The following is a 15,822-nucleotide window of genomic DNA, read 5'->3' as shown; positions in this document are numbered from 1 at the left end:
CAGACCTCTTCCCACTGGGGTGTTACTCTGGGAGCTTTCTTTTCCCCTGAGTGAGGACCAAGAGAATATGCTCTGGAGTCGAGTGTCCCCGCTGGTCGTGCTGTATTGTAGTCACTGGTGCTGCCCTGAGCACTTCCCTCTGCCCCTGAGCCAGTGCTTCTGGGGCAGATTAGTCCAAATCAGTCCCATTGGAGGCTCTACCCAGCAGGACTTGTAAGTAAAGCACTCAGTCCAGATTGCCCTTTTGGAAGAGGCCAGCATTCAGCAGTAGTAAGTTTGACACCTTGCTTTTCCCACCTCCCGCATGCGAGGACCTTGATGTGCTGCATCCACTTGGCTGGCTGCTGTGTGCCACCGCCACCAGCAGAGTGACCCAGTGATGTCTGTCTGTTACAGATCATGGATACACGACTCTAGCCACCAGTGTGACCCTGTTAAAAGCCTCGGAAGTGGAAGAGATTCTGGACGGCAATGATGAGAAGTACAAGGCTGTGTCCATCAGCACAGAGCCCCCCACCTACCTCAGGTAATGCGTTCCTGGCCAAGGCATCTCTGGGGACACCTGTGGGGTCTTTTCTCAGACTCAAGAACTGGTTGGGTTGAAGTTAAATTGAAACACTTTTTTTTTTTTTTTTTGAGGTGGAGTCTTGTTCTTGTTGCTCAGGCTGGGGTGCAGTGGCGCGATCTCGGCTCACTGCAACCTCTGCCTCCCAGGTTCAAGCGATTCTCCTGCCTCAACCTCTCGAGTAGCTGGGATTACAGGTGCCTGCCACCACACCTGGCTAATTTTTTTTTCTTTGAGACAGAGTTTCACTCTTGTTGCCCAGGATGGAGTGCAATGGTGTGATCTCAGCTCACTGCAACCTCTGCTTCCTGGGTTCAAGTGATTCTCCTGTCTCAGCCTCCCAAGTAGCTGGGATTACAGGCATGCGCCACCACGCCCAGCTAATTTTGTATTTTTGGTAGAGACGAGTCTCTCCGTGTTGGTCAGGCTGGTCTCGAACCCCGACCTCAGGTGATCCGCCTGCCTCGGCCTCCCAGAGTGCTGGGATTACAGGCATGAGCCACCGCGTCCGGTCCTAATTTTTGTATTGAAACACTTTTTAACAGTTCCCTCTGTTTTTATACATTTTCTTAGCCATGTTTCTAAGTTTCTTCTGTATCATTGGAATTTCTAAGAAACGTAAGCCAAGTCCTGGATTCCGGAGAACAGTTACAAATGCTTGGAAAGTGGGACTCGCGGGGCACGTGGCTTGTGTTTGTAATCCCAGCACTTTGGGAGGCCGAGGCATTGCTTGAGGCCAGGAGTTTAAAACCAGCCTGGGGCAACACAGTAAGACCTCATTTCTTAAAAAAACAAATAAGTGGGACCAGTTTGTCAGAAAAATCAGTGGCTCACATAAACTCACAAAAGAAACAACAATAGATTTGAATGTATAAAAACTTAGAACCTGGCTGGGCGCGGTGGCTCACGCCTGTAATCCCAGCAGTTTGGGAGGCCGAGGTGGGCGGATCACCTGAGGTCGGGAGTTCGAGACCAGCCTGACCCACATGGAGAAACCCCATCTCTACTAAAAATACAAAATTAGCCAGGTATGCTGGTGCATGCCTGTAGTCCCAGCTACTCGGGAGCCTGAGGCAGGAGAATTGCTTGAACCCGGGAGGTGGAGATTGCAGTGAGCTGAGATCACACCATTGCACTCCACACTGGGCAACAAGAGCGAAACTCCATCTCAAAAAAAAACAAAAACAAAACAAAACTTAGAACCTTTAGAAGAGTATTTATAGTAACAATTAAAAAACCAAGTAATTGGGAAGTTACGATGTTGTATCTAGAATCTATACATCTAGATTTATACAACAAACTTGGATACCCCAACAAATAGGTAAAAGATGGTCCATACCTTGAAGTACAAGGGAGTAAACAAACATGGAAAGAATTTGCCCTCGTGTAATTTCAAAAATTCCAAGCATCAGACTGGTGGCTTATGCCTGTAATCTCAGCACTTTGGGAAGTCAAGGCAGGAGGATCGCTTGAGCCCAGGATTTGACTGTGTTGCCCAGGAGACCAGCCTGAGCAACATAGTGAGACGTTATCTCTACTGAAAGTTAAAAAAATTAGCTGAGTGTGGTGATCACACCACTGTCCTCTAGCCTGGGTAACAGAATGACACTCTTCATCTCTTAAAAAAAGTAAAAAATAGGCCGGGCACGGTGGCTCACGCCTGTAATCCCAGCACTTTGGGAGGCCGAGGCGGGCGGATCACCTGAGGTCAGGAGTTCGAGACCAGCCGACCAACATGGTGAAGCCTCATCTCTACTAAACATACAAAGTTAGCCGGGCGTGGTGGCGCAGCCTGTAATCCCAGCTACTCAGGAAGGCTGAGGCAGGAGAATCACTTGAACCCGGGAGGCGGAGGTTGTGGTGAGCCGAGATTGCGCCATTGCTCTCCAGCCTGGGCAACGAGAGTGAAACTCCGTCTCAAAAGAATAAAATAAAATAAAAAATAAAAATTCCAAGCATAAAACAAAAAACTGGCAATGTAAGGAATTGGGGAAGGTGTGATAGAGCTGCGCTCATATGTGCTGGAGGTGGTTTTTTTTGTTTCTTTGAGACGGGGTTTTCACTCTTGTTGCCCAGGCTGGAGTGCGGTGGCGTGATCTCGGCTCACTGCAACCTCCGCCTCCTGCGTTCAAGCGATTCTCTTGCCTCAGCCTCTGGAGTAGCTGAGATTACAGGAATGCACCACTATGCCTGGCTAATTTTTTTGTATTTTTATTAGAGGCGGGGTTTCACCATTTTGCCCAGGCTGGTCTCGAACTCCTGACCTCAGGTAATCTTCCCTCCTCGGCCTCCCAAAGTGCTGGGATTACAGGTGTGAGCCACTGTGCCCAGCCGGGAGTGCCCTTTGTGTAAAGCATCCTGACATCAAACTTTTTTGTTCTCTGGCCCATTAATACCACCCCTGGGAATTTGTCCCAAAGAAACATTTTCAAAGTACAAAATGAATCAATAAACCCACTATATGTACAGAGATTCTTTGTAGCATTGCAAATAATACTGGAGAATATGGAGTCGCTTACGTATCCAGCCTTAAGGAAAGGCTAGGTTAGTGGTGGGTCAGCCACTTGAATGGACAAAGGTGTGACCCATACATGGTATAATTAAGTAGATTCTGCAGTGACCCGAGACAGGGGTCCTGTGGGTGAGACGTGCATAATACAAGATTGTACCCATCTACCTTGTGCATTCAGCTCTCAACAAAGTATGCAATTCTCTGCACAAAGCCCAAGGAGCATTAAGGAAGAAAAAGGATTATTGTTCAGAGTGATGTGGTTATGGAAAATCTTTTTTATGATTCACCCAAAAGAAAGGTGGCACGCCTCCAGGCTGGCCAGTGTTACAGACGTGTGCTTTGCAGATTCTTTTTCCCCCAAGGGATGTGGTAAGAACGTAAGGATAGCTTGACCTTCACAGGGAAGTTGCAGAAGGAAATTGTGTACATATGGATGGCACTTTAATTCTGCACACTTCAGCTGGGAATCTTTTATGGGGCAATAAAACAGTTTCTTGGTGATCATGTCGTGAGGAACAGCTGCAGGAGTGGAATCCTGTTGGCCTGGAGGTCAAGTCTTTAGGGGTGGGGGCTGGCAGAGGTTTGAGGGAAGTGGTTTTGGCTGGCACCACACTACTCAGTCAGCCCAATAAGGGGACTCATGGCACCCTCCCCATCGTGTCATTGGACAGTTTGAGCAGAGGCTGGGTGCCCTCTCTCAGGGATGCTGGGATTGCAATGGAAGGAAGGTTGTTTTTTTTTTTTTTTTTTTTTTTTTTTGAGACGGAGTTTCATTCTGTCGCCCACGCTGGAGTGCAGTGGCGCCATCTTGGCTCACTGCAAGCTCTGCCTCCCAGGTTCACACCATTCTCCTGCCTCAGCCTCCCGAGTAGCTGGAACTACAGGTGCCCGCCACCACACCTGGCTAATTTTTTTTTTGTATTTTTAGTAGAGATGGAGTTTTACCGTGTTAGCCAGGATGGTCTTGATCTCCTGACCTCGTGATCTGCCCACTTCGGCCTCCCAAAGTGCTGGGATTACAGGCATGAGCCACTGCTCCCAGCCTTTTTTTTTTTTTTTTTTTTGAGATGGAGTTTCGCTCTATCACCCAGGCTGGAGTGAAGTGGCGGGATCTCAGCTCACTGCAACCTCTGCCTCCCGGGTTCAAGTCATTCTCCTTCCTCAGCCTCCCAAGTAGCTGGGATTATAGGCACCAGGCACTACACCTAGCTGATTTTTCATAGTTTTAGTAGAGACGGGGTTTCACCATGTTGGCCAGGCTGGTCTCGAACTCCTGACCTCAGGTGATCCATCCACCTCGGCCTCCCAGAGTGTTGGGATTACAGGTGTGAACCACCACACCTGGCCGGAAGGTTGAATTTTATGGCTTAGATTTGCAGATTCTGTGTATGGCTGAGCATGTTACTCACATTCACTGTGTCTAGTGACACTTGCATTGCCCACTTGGTAGCTAGACCTGGAAATGAGAACTTGCTACTGAGATAGGGCGGAATGAGGGGGAAGGGGCTCAGCCCAGGCTCTAACATATCCAGTCAGAAAAGAGGAGGTGGTCAAGATCTGTGGTTTCCAAATACAGGCTCAGCTGCCTGGGAATCACCCATGGAAGCTGCAAAGAACTCATCTTCTTGGGCCCTTCCTCAGAGGTGGGAAGTCACTCCACCTGGGTGGGGCTCAGGAATGTGCTACTTAAAATTTTGCATTCTGGGGTCGGGTGTGGTAGCTCACACCTGTACTCTCAGCACTTTGGGAGGCCAAGGTGGGAGGATTGCTTGAGCGCAGCAGTTTGAGACCAGCCTGGGCAACATAGTGAGACCCCCCATCTCTATAAAAATAAAAAAATAAAAAAATTGCACTCTGAGTCTGAGCGGCCAGGATTAGGAACCATGACCCAGATAGGCTGTAGAGGGGACCCCTGTCTTGCTGTCCCCTCTCGTAGTCTCTGTCCAAGCTGATTCCATGTTCCCCAAATTGGGTACTACAAAATCCTCCCTACCCCTACCAGCGATCAAGGGGTAGTCCCGGCCTCAGCATCAGACGTGTAAGTGACTCCCACTTTAGAAGGGAAAACAGTTAAAGGGCCCAGAGTCCAGGCAGGTCTTGGCCATTGCTTCTGCCCTCCCCCACCCTCTGGAAAGGAGAAGGACCTTTGTGCTGTCTTCCCGGGTCCCTCCTTAGAGGGCGCTGGCAAACATTTGTCGGCCAGGCGCAGTGGCTCCCGCCTGTAATCCCAGCACTTTGGGAGGCTGAGGCGGGCGGATCACGAGGTCAGGAGATCGAGACCATCCTGGCTCACATGGTGAAACCCCGTCTCTACTAAAAATTAAAAAAATTAGCCAGGCGTGGTGGCGGGCGCCTGTAGTCCCAGCTACTCGGGAGGCTGAGGCAGGAGAATGGCGTGAACCCAGGAGGCGGACCTTGCATTGAGCCGAGATGGCACCACTGTACTCCAGCCTGGGCGACAGAGCGAGACTCCATCTCAAAAAAAAAAAAAAAAAAAAAAGTTTGTCATGACTTGCTCTGAACGGTTGAATAGTTACTGCGGAAGTGGTTGCACAGGTGTTGGGGTTACACAGGGAAGTGACACACAGTCCTGCCTGCTCCTGCTCACAGCCTTGCCAGGGAAAATGGGAACGCACAGTGCACAGCGGGCACCCAAATGCTCTCATCTGTCTCACCCAGCCCTGGAGCCTTAGTTTAAAATAGCTTTTGGTTTTTTTTTGTTTTGTTTTTTTTTTTCGAGATAGGATGTGCTTTCTCGCCCAGGCTGGAGTGCGGTGGCTGATCTCAGCTCCCTGCAACCTCCGCCTCCTGGGTTCAAGTGATTCTCATGCTTCAGCCTCCCGAGTAGCTGGATTATAGACGTGTGCCACCATGCCTGGCTAACTTTTGTATTTTTGGTAGGGTTGAGGTTTCACCATGTTGGCCAGGCTAGTTTTGAACTCACCTTTTTTTTTTTTTTTTGAGACGGAGTTTCACTCTTGTTGCCCAGGCTGGACTGCAATGGTGTAATCTCGGCTTACTGCAACTTCTGCCTCCCGGGTTCAAGCGATTCTCCTGCCTCTGCCTTCTAAGTAGCTGAGATTACAGGCTCCTGCCACCACACCTGGCTAATTTTAGTATTTTTAGTAGAGACAGGGTTTCACCATGTTGGCCAGGCTGGTCTTGATCTCCTGACCTCAGGTGATCCACCCTCCTTGGCCTCCGAAAGTGCTGGGATTACAGGCGTGAGCCACCACACCTGGCCTGGTTTCGCACTCTTGACCTCAGGTGGTCTGCCCATCTTGACCTTCCAAAGTGCTGGAGCTACAGGCATGAGCCACTGCACCTGGTGCTTTTGGTAAAAGCAACCTGGAACTTGGGAGAAAAGATCAAACTCTTCATGGGATATGGGTTATTTAAATTACCTTGGATGTCACCTCTGGAAGGTATTTATCAACCCATCTTCTCACTTCTACTGCTCTGGAAGCTCAGAGGCCAGAGGCCTTGCCTAGTTCATCTCAGGATGGCTGGTATGTCTAAAATGACAGCCTGATCACGTCTCTTCCTTCAAAACCCTGGGGACTCCCAGCCACCTGCTGAGTAAAGTCATCTTCTCACGGAGCATGTGAGACCTGTGATCAGTCCCCTCCCTGGGGTCCTCCTCCTTGGACTGCCCCTCAGTCTCTCCTCCTTGCTGCTGCCCGTTTCCCTGCCCGCAGTGAACCCTGTCTCAGTGTCTAAGGCTTGGCTCTATTGTCCACTCCTCTGGGAAGCCTCCCCCTTGTACCACTTCCCTGCTTGCAGGAAGTGCTTCCGTGGAGCCATGCCTGGTTCATAGTGCGGTACACCATGGCCATGCTGTGTCTACTGCCCCTCCATACCCTTGCCCTTGCCCAGGTGCCTCTAGCATCTGATGACAGCCTGGGGAGCAGGCTCCTTCAAAATCAGGTGCACAGACAACTCCCACGGGAGCCTTGAGCCTGACAGCAGTACAGTGGGCATCCCTGGAGCATGCTCGTGGGCAGGATCAGGCTCCTAGACTGACTGGGGGGACTTTTCTTGTATCTCCTCAGAGAACAGAAGGCCAAGAGGAACAGCCAGTGGGTACCCACCCTGCCCAACAGTTCCCACCACCTGGATGCCGTGCCGTGCTCCACAACCATCAACAGGAACCGCATGGGCCGGGACAAGAAGAGAACCTTCCCCCTTTGGTGCGGCTGCATCACCATGCTCACCCTCCGTGCTGATTCCGCCTTAGTTCTCCAGCACGTTTCAGTCCCCTCCTCCCCAGAAAAACACTCTGCTTTGACCTTGTGCTCCCCACGCTACAGTACCTCCACCCCTCTGAACCGTTGTGTTTCCCTGACTTCCAGGACATTGTCCGTAGCCTCTTTGGCTCTGTCTCCTGTCACCTTGCCATGTCCTCCTCACCTCTCTGGCCCCTCAAGTGGAGTTACTCGGGGCACAGTCCTTGGGCCCTTTCTCTGCCCTCAGTTTCACAGGAGTGGGCCACAGCCAGTCTGATGGTTCAGATGCCATCCACGTGACTCCCACTGCGCCACAACTTCCCAGAGGCTACTGGAATAAACCACCACAAACTGGTGGCTGCGAGCAGAGCACATTTCTTCCCTCTCGGTTCTGGGGCCCAGGAGCCCGGATTTAGTTTCACTAGACGAGACTCACGTGTGGACAGGGCCATGCTCCCTCCAGAGGCCCTCGGGGCGATTCGGTCCTTGCTTCTTCCAGCTTTGGGGGCTGCCACGTTCCAGTCTCGGCCTCTGTGGTCACGTGGCCTTCTCTGCGTGAAACTTCCCTGTCTCTCTCTTAAAAGGGCACTTGGTGATGTAATTTAGGGCCCTTCTAGTTAATCTCTCAGGATCTTAATTGCATCTTCAGAGTCTCCTTTTTTGGCCATATGAGGTGACAGTCACAGGTTTTGGGGATTAAGTTGTAGACGTCTTTGGGGTCTGTTTTTTACCTCTGTGGCCCAGACTTCCTCAGCTGCCCTCACCCCCTCAGCCTCATGCTGCCTGAAGACCTCAATCTTGGCACGTGGAGATCCAGCCCTCTCCTTGCTCAGGCCATAGGTTTCTTTCCCAAGGCCTGCCTTTTCCTCACACAGTAAGTCCAGTCTCTCCAGGTTCTCGCCTGGGAACTGCCTCAGCCAACCCCCCACCTCTCTCCTTGGGGTCTCTAGCAGCCCCTGCCTCCCCTCCCTGCTGCCTTGTCAGCTCTGCAGCTGGTGTGGCCTCTGCTCCAGGCAGATCATGTCACCTCTCCACGCAGAATCCTCCAGGCTCCCCATCACCCTCGGAGCAGAAGCAGGAGTTCTCACTGGGGTGCCAGGCCCAAGCTGGCCTGGTGCTGCCACTGCCGCACTCTGCCCCACTCACCCTGCCTCAGGGCTGAGAACATCCTCATTGCTGTCAGACCTCCCAGAGCTCCTGCCCTGCAGTTGCCTCTGCTGAGGTTTAGCCCCGTTCTCCCTCCTTCCCTCTTTCCTTTCCTCCTTCCTTCCATCATTCCTCCTTCCATCCCTCCCATCCTACCCCCTCCTCCTTTTCCTTCTGTCTTCCTTCCCTCCATCTCTTCTTCCCATCCCTAGTTGACTGTCGCTTTCTCCCTTAGAGTGGCCACCTCTTTTCTGCAGCACCCCTTCCCCTTTCCCTGTCTGTTTCCCAGCGCATTCATGCCTGGCACTCAGCTCATTTCTCTCTGTCTTCCATCTGCCTCCCAAGGTCACTGGGGGCCCTTCTCAGCCCTCTCCTTGCTCCCAGATGCCCTTAGGTGTCCTCTGTCCTCCAGCTCCATCTCACCAACCTGCCTGCCCGACTCTTCCCTCTTTATCTTCCCAAAGTACTCAACTCCATTGCTTAGAATCCTCCTGGGACTCCCTCAGGGCAGTGGCCAGTTTGCATAGCCTGAGAGGAGAACTGTGGGTGCTTCGACACCCGCTAGCTTTGCAGCATCCCTGACCACTGCTCCCCATGGAATCTGTGCTCTGTGGTCTGTTTATGCATCCTCAGCAGTTCCTCCATTCACCTGCCTTGGCCTTGCTGGAATATTTCCTCTTCTGGAAATGCCCTTCTCCTTTCCCACAGCCTTCCATGAAAGTCCTGCCAAATTTCAGGCTTAAATATCCCTTCACAGGACATCTGGGTGTTGTTCCAACACTGCCCAGGTCGATTCTATTGCAGACAGACTGGTGCTTGTTATTTATGGCCCCAACTGTCCCCATTAGACCGTGGCCCCGGGACCCCTGCTGGCCTCGTCTGCTGCCTCAGCTGTTAGCTGACAAGTGGCTGTCTTCCCCAGACGGGTTTGCAGAGGCCTGCTGTGCAGAGAGAGAGGCTGAAAATTTGCATACCTAGGGCTCCGGCCCTCTTGCTGACTGTTGCTTCCATTTCACTTTCAGCTTTGATGACCATGACCCAGCTGTGATCCATGAGAATGCATCTCAGCCCGAGGTGCTGGTCCCCATCCGGCTGGATATGGAGATCGATGGGCAGAAGCTGCGAGACGCCTTCACCTGGAACATGAATGGTACAAGGTGGTCGGGCTTGGCTGGGCCTGGCCCCAACCCCTGTGTGTTACGTGGGAACAGTCCCCTTTCCTGCCAGCTGCCTGTCTGGCAGATTCTGGACCTGACACGCAGGACATTGGGGCATAGTTTTGGAGGGTGTGGGCTCTGGGTTCAGTCCTGGTTCTGTTGCTGTTCACTGTGGGTTGGGCCTGTGAACTTCGGACTCCTTTCCCCATACTGAGATTGGGTGGCCCAAGGGGCCTGGCATGGGAGGTGGCTGATCTGCATAGCATGGATGATGATGACAATGCCAGTCAGACCTAGTTCAGCCCCCGAGTCCTGCACACGCCTGCCTTGGGTCCTGTCTGCCACCCTGCTTCTGCTGTGTGAGGCTGCATGTGTGCCCCGTGCCTCTCTCCACCCCTAACTGGTCATCTCTTTAGACATCCTCACTCTGTAAGTCCTGGGTCAGATGCCATCTCTTCTGGCTCTTCCTGGGCTTCCAAAGCCTGAACAGAACTCGGTCTTTGTGCAGATGTAGACAGAAAGGTTAGAAGGATATGCATCCCAAGTGTCTAGACTGCTTATCCCATCTGGGAGGGAGGATCATGCATGCATTTATTGTTTTCTCTATTTTTAAGTCTGTTAGAATGTATTTTTACTATTATTACTGTTGTTTTAGATCTTGTTGCATACCAGTTTTTTTTTACTTAGTGTCTGTATCCTGCCGAATTTTTATAATGAACATACTATTTATATTCAGACAAAATGCAGTGAATATCATCTTTATTTTATTTTACCTAATTTTTTTTTTTTTAAGAGACAGAGTCTCATTCTGTTGCCCAGGCTGGAGTACAGTGATACTCTCATAGCCCACTGTAATCTTGAACTGCCTGGGCTCAAGCAGTCCTCCTGCCACGGCCTCCCAAATAGCTAGGAATACAGGTGTGTGCCACTGTGCCCAGCGTTATCATTTTTAAGTGAGTAAATGCTTAAAATCATCAGAATCTCACCACCTGAATAATGTTTTCAGTTTTACCTTTTCTGTCAATTCCACATGCAAACATTTAACATAGTTGTCACTACAGAGCAAGTATCGTTTTATTTTTCTTCACTTATCATAAGTATCTTTCTGGTTTCTCTTTTTTTGCAGGGGGAGATGGAGTCTCGCTCTGTCGCCCAGGCTGGAGTGCAGTGGCGTGATCTTAGCTCACTGCAGCCTCTTCTAAGTCCAAGCGATTCTCCTGCCTCAGCCTCCTGAGTAGCTGGAACTACAGGCGCGTGCCACCATGCCTGGCTGATTTTTGTATTTTTAGTAGAGATAGGGTTTCACCATGTTAGCCAGGCTGGTCTTGAACTGACCTCAGGTGATCCGCCTGCCATGGCCTCCCACACTGCTGGGATTACAGGCGTGAGCCACTGCACCCAGCCTCTTTCTGATTTCTTTAATCTTCAAACAGTGCAGCATTTTCTCCTGGGTCAAGGCACCTTTGTTTGCTAAAACTCCCCCTGCTGTAGACGGCTCCACAGCAGATAACATAGTTGCAGCATTTTTCTCTCAGAAGGGATTTCCTAAGGGAGGAGAGTGTGAGTGGTTGTTGATATGTGGCTGCCTTGAGCTTTCTGGAAGGATTAGGCTGCTTCCTTTGGTCATCCTCAGGCACTCAGCATGCTATGCCTGAGTGCTAGGCCTACCACTTGCTCACACCAGTGCCAGGCCTGAGTCCAAAGGCCTCTGCTCAGCCCTGAGAAGAAGGCCTGAGAGCCATGTGCTGGGTGCTTGTCCCCTAGGTCCCACAGGTCAGCTGGTGAGGGGGGACGCCAGTGGGAGGAGACATGGGTGAGGGAGGACACTGGCAAGAGACTCCAGGAGGTTGTATTGAGTGTAGATGGGGACAGGTACAGTTCACTGGTCATGCCCCAGAACAGGGACAGGACAGCCCATGGGGACCAGGCCACCAGTGCTGCACAACGCCTGTTATCTCTGCCAAGCTCCCTGCTTATCTCTGCTGGCCCACATCATAGTTATTTGTTAATTCTTGTCTCTCCTTCCCCATTTCAACCCTTTAAGGTCAGGGGCCTTGTTTTTCATTGCTGTTTTTCTTCTTTTTTTTTGAGATGGAGTTTCACTCTTGTTGCCCAGGCTGGTGTGCAATGGCGTGATCTCAGCTCACCACAACTTCCGCCTCCCAGGTTCAAGTGATTCTCCTGCCTCAGCCTCCCGAGTAGCTGGGATTACAGGCATGCGCCACCATGCTTGGCTAATTTTGTATTTTTAGTAGAGACGGGATTTCACCATATTGGTCAAGCTGGTCTCAAACTCCTGACCTCAGGTGATCCACCCGCCTCGGCCTCCCAAAGTGCTGGGATTACAGGTGTGAGCCACCGTGCCCAGCTGCTGTTTCTCTTAACATAGAATCTAGCCCAGCATAGGAACTTAGTTGTTCAAATTGGATCAGTCCATGCTCTGTCTCGTTACCTTTCTTTGGGCAACACATAGAAAGTTCCGGTTTGTTTATACATCCGCCCTGTTCCAGAAAGGATGCAGGGAAGCTTACCATATGTACACTGGGCCCAAATGACTAAAGCAAATGAAAACAGAGTGGTTAGGAAAAACTGGATAAAGAGGAAATGTTCAAGTTGAAGAGGGAGCTCGTACTCAGATTTTATTTGGTGAACGTTGGCTGGGAGTTGGGCGTGGCTCTGGGTCTTTTTAGAACCAGGCAGAATGAGATGTGAAGATCATTTGCATACTCAGTGTGGTCAAGGTTAGCAGCAGCCTGTGGCTCTGAAGAAGTAGAATCACACGTGGTCCTGGAATCTGAGATTTCCTACAGCCCTCAGGAAGAGGGCACAGTATAGTAAGGAAGACCAGGATCGTCCATGAACTCCACAGTGAGTTTCACTGGGCTGTTCCTCCTAGGAGTCCTCATGTAAAATATGATGCCCACTGAAAGTAATTTAGAACAAAGTCTTAACCGGTGGAGAACCAAAATAGTGTTGTTCTGCGAACTCTTCCTCAGCTCTGGGTGGTATTTGGCATGTGTAAGAGCTGTGATTCTTAATTGGTGGTTAGAAGGCCATGCCAAAATTGTTATTGATTTGCTTTGAAATTTCATACATCTTAAAGGTGGGCATGGGAGTCTATCACAGTGGGATTAAATATGTGAAGTAGCATTACTTGAGTAGCATGAATGAAGTGTATGTTCAGGCCACCTTCAGAAGCAGGATTGGCCAGGCATGGTGGCTCACGCCTGTAATCCCAGCACTTTGGGAGGGTGAGGTGGGAGGATCACTTGAGGCCAGGAGTTTGATACCAGCCTGGCCATCATGGCGAAACCCCATCTCTACTAAAAATATAAAAATTAGTCGGGTGTGGTGGCACACACCTGTGGTCCCAGCAACCTGGGAGGCTGAGGCACAAGAATCACTTGAACCCAGGAGGCAGCGGTTGCAGTTAGCTGAGATTGTGGCATTGCACTTCAACCTGGGCGACAGAGTAAGACTCTGTCTCAAAAAAAAAAAAAAAAAAAAAAAAAGGAATCAGGATTTTTCTCAGGTTTCTGGTAGGTGTTGTGATGAGTTTGAGGTTATTTTCTCTGAAAAGGACTTGAAGTAGTGCTTCTCTGAATCACTGGTGATGTATGGTGTCACCTGCCTTAACAGCCTGCTGAGGGAGGGAAGTATTTATTAAAATCCTCCAGAAAAGATGAGTTGCCTAACCAGAACACATGCGGACATAGATGCCATCTTCACCCAGAAGGGGAACAAGGGAATCCCCTCAGGAAGAGGTTTGGAATCTGTCTTGGCACACAGGCAAAGGAGTGATTAGGGCCCTGAGTGTTACACTTGGCTACAGAAGGCAAGTTTTTAGAGATTTATATCCACATGCTTGTTTTGGGCTCTAAAAAATTAAATGAGGCTGAGCACAGTTGCTCACGCCTGAGGCTGAGGCGGGCAGATCACTTTACCCCGGGAGCTCAAGACCAGCCTGGGTGACGTGGTGAAACCCCATTTCTACAAAAATTCACCAGATGTGGTAGCGCGTGTCTGTGATCTCAGCTACTTGGGAGGCTGAGATGGGAGGATCGCTTGAGCCCGGGAGGTTGAGGCTTCAGTGAGCTGTGATTGAGCCGCTGCACTCCAGCCTGGGCAACAGAGTGAGACCCTGTCTCAAAAACATTTTTTTTAAAGTTAAAAAAAAAAAAACCAAATGATAGATTCAGGAAGCCAAGTGAAGCCCAACATGATTAACCCAAAGCAATCCATGCAAAGACACATCATAATTAAACTTCTGGAAACTCAACACAAAGAAAAAAATCTTGAAAGCAATCAGAGAAAAAGGAAAACTTACTTATAGGGAAAAGACAATAGATTTCTTTTTTTTTTTTTTTTTTGGATATGGAGTCTTGCTCTGTCGCCCAGGCTGGAGTGCAGTGGTGCGATCTCGGCTCACTGCAAGCTCCGCCTCCTGGGTTCACACCATTCTCCTGCCTCAGTCTCCCGAGTAGCTGTGACTACAGGCGCCTGCCACCATGCCCGGCTAATTTTTGTATTTTTTTTTTTTTTTTTTTTTTGAGACAGTCTCATTCTGTCGCTCAGGCTGGAGTGCAGTGGGCATGATCTCGGCTCACTGCAAGCTCCGCCTCCCAGGTTCACGCCATTCTCCTGCCTCAGTCTCCCGAGTAGCTGGGACTACAGGTGCCTACCACCATGCCCAGCTAATTTTTTGTATTTTTGTATTTTTTTTTTTTTTTTGAGACGGAGTCCCGCTCTGTCGCCCACTCTGGAGTGCAGTGCCTTGATCTCGGCTCACTGCACGCCCCGCCTCCCGGGTTCACGACATTCTCCTGCCTCAGCCTGCCGAGCAGCTGGGACTACAGGCGCCCACCGCCATGCCTGGCTAATTTTTTGCATTTTTAGTAGAGACAGGGTTTCACTGTGTTAGCCAGGATGTTCTCGATCTCCTGACCTTGTGATCCGCCCGCCTTGGCCTCCCAAAGTGTTGGGATTACAGGCGTGAGCCACTGCACTCCATGATTTCTCATGAGAAACTGGAGTCTAGAGGAAGTGGCATGATATTTTTCAAGTACTGAAAGAAAAGAACTGTTAATCTAGAATCCTGTACCCAGTGACAATATTGTTCAGGAATGAACGATATTGGACATTCTTAGTCAAGACATTCTTAGATGAAAGAAAACTAAGTGCTGGGCGCGGTGGCTCACGCCTGTAATCCCAGCACTTTGGGAGGCCAAGGCGGGCAGATCACAAGGTCAGGAGTTGGAGACCAGCCTGACCAACATGGTGAAACCCCGTCTCTACTAAAAATACAAAAACAATTATCTGGGCGTGGAGGCGCATGCCTATAATCCCAGCTACTCTGGAGGCTGAGGCAGGAGAATCACTTGAACCCAGGAGGCAGAGGTTACAGTGAACGGAGATCACGCCATTGCACTCCAGCCTGGGCGACAGAGTGAGACTCCAACTCAAAAAAAAAACAAAAAACAAAAAACTATCCCCTACAGACCTTCCCTAAAAGAGTGGCTAAAAGAAAGGAAATGATTGCCGGCGTAGTAGCTCCCACCTGTAATCCCAGCACTTTGGGAGGCCGAGGCAGGCGGATCACAAGGTCAGGAGTTTGAGACCAGCCTGACCAATATGGTGAAACCCAGTCTCTACTAAAAATACAAAAATTAGCCGGGCGTGGTGGCGCACGCCTGTGGTCCCAGCTACTCGGGATGCTGAGGTAGAAGAGTCACTTGAACCTGGGAGGCGGAGGTTGCAGTGAGCCGAGATCACACCACTGCACTCCAGCCTGGGCAACACAGCAAGACTCTGTCTCAAAAAAAAAAAAAAAAGAAAGAAAGGAAATGATTAAAGAAGAAACGTTGGGACATCAGGAAGGAAGAAAAGAAAGCATGATAAACAAAAATGTAGATAAATAAAATAGACTTTCCTCTCCTCTTGGGTTTAACAAATTATGTTTTGACAGTTGAAGCAAAAATTGTAACAGTATCTGATATGGTTCTAAATGTATGTAGAAAGATTTAAGTCTGGGCGCGGTGGCTCATGCCTGTAATCCCTGCATTTTGGGAGGCTGAGGCAGGCGGATCACCTGAGGTCAGGAGTTCAAGACCAGCCTGGCTAACATGGCAAAACCCTGTCTCTACTAAAAATACAAAAATTAGCTGGATGTGGTGGCGGGTGCCTGTAATCCCAGCTACTTGGGAATGGGAAGCTGAG

General features: G+C 50.1%; 1 protein-coding gene across 7 annotated transcripts in view; it reads left to right on the top strand.

Annotated features, from left to right (window-relative positions):
- Window positions 1-15,822, top strand: part of SMARCB1 (SWI/SNF related, matrix associated, actin dependent regulator of chromatin, subfamily b, member 1) — a 45,582-nt gene that overhangs the window by 6,355 nt on the left and 23,405 nt on the right. For 4 of the 7 annotated variants that reach the window (XM_055251968.2, XM_055251967.2, XM_063623454.1 and 1 more), the window contains exons 3-5: window positions 397-526; window positions 7,130-7,267; window positions 9,472-9,599. In XM_055251968.2, coding sequence (XP_055107943.1) covers window positions 397-526; window positions 7,130-7,267; window positions 9,472-9,599 — 396 coding nt within the window. Of the gene's footprint in view, window positions 1-396; window positions 527-7,129; window positions 7,322-9,471; window positions 9,600-15,822 lie in introns of all 7 variants that reach the window. The other 3 variants (XM_055251965.2, XM_055251966.2, XM_063623456.1) reach the window with 2 other exon arrangements.

Source organism: Symphalangus syndactylus, chromosome 18 (assembly GCF_028878055.3).
Source record: "Symphalangus syndactylus isolate Jambi chromosome 18, NHGRI_mSymSyn1-v2.1_pri, whole genome shotgun sequence".
NCBI lineage: Eukaryota > Metazoa > Chordata > Mammalia > Primates > Hylobatidae > Symphalangus > Symphalangus syndactylus.
This window is presented reverse-complemented; position numbering and strand designations above follow the sequence as displayed.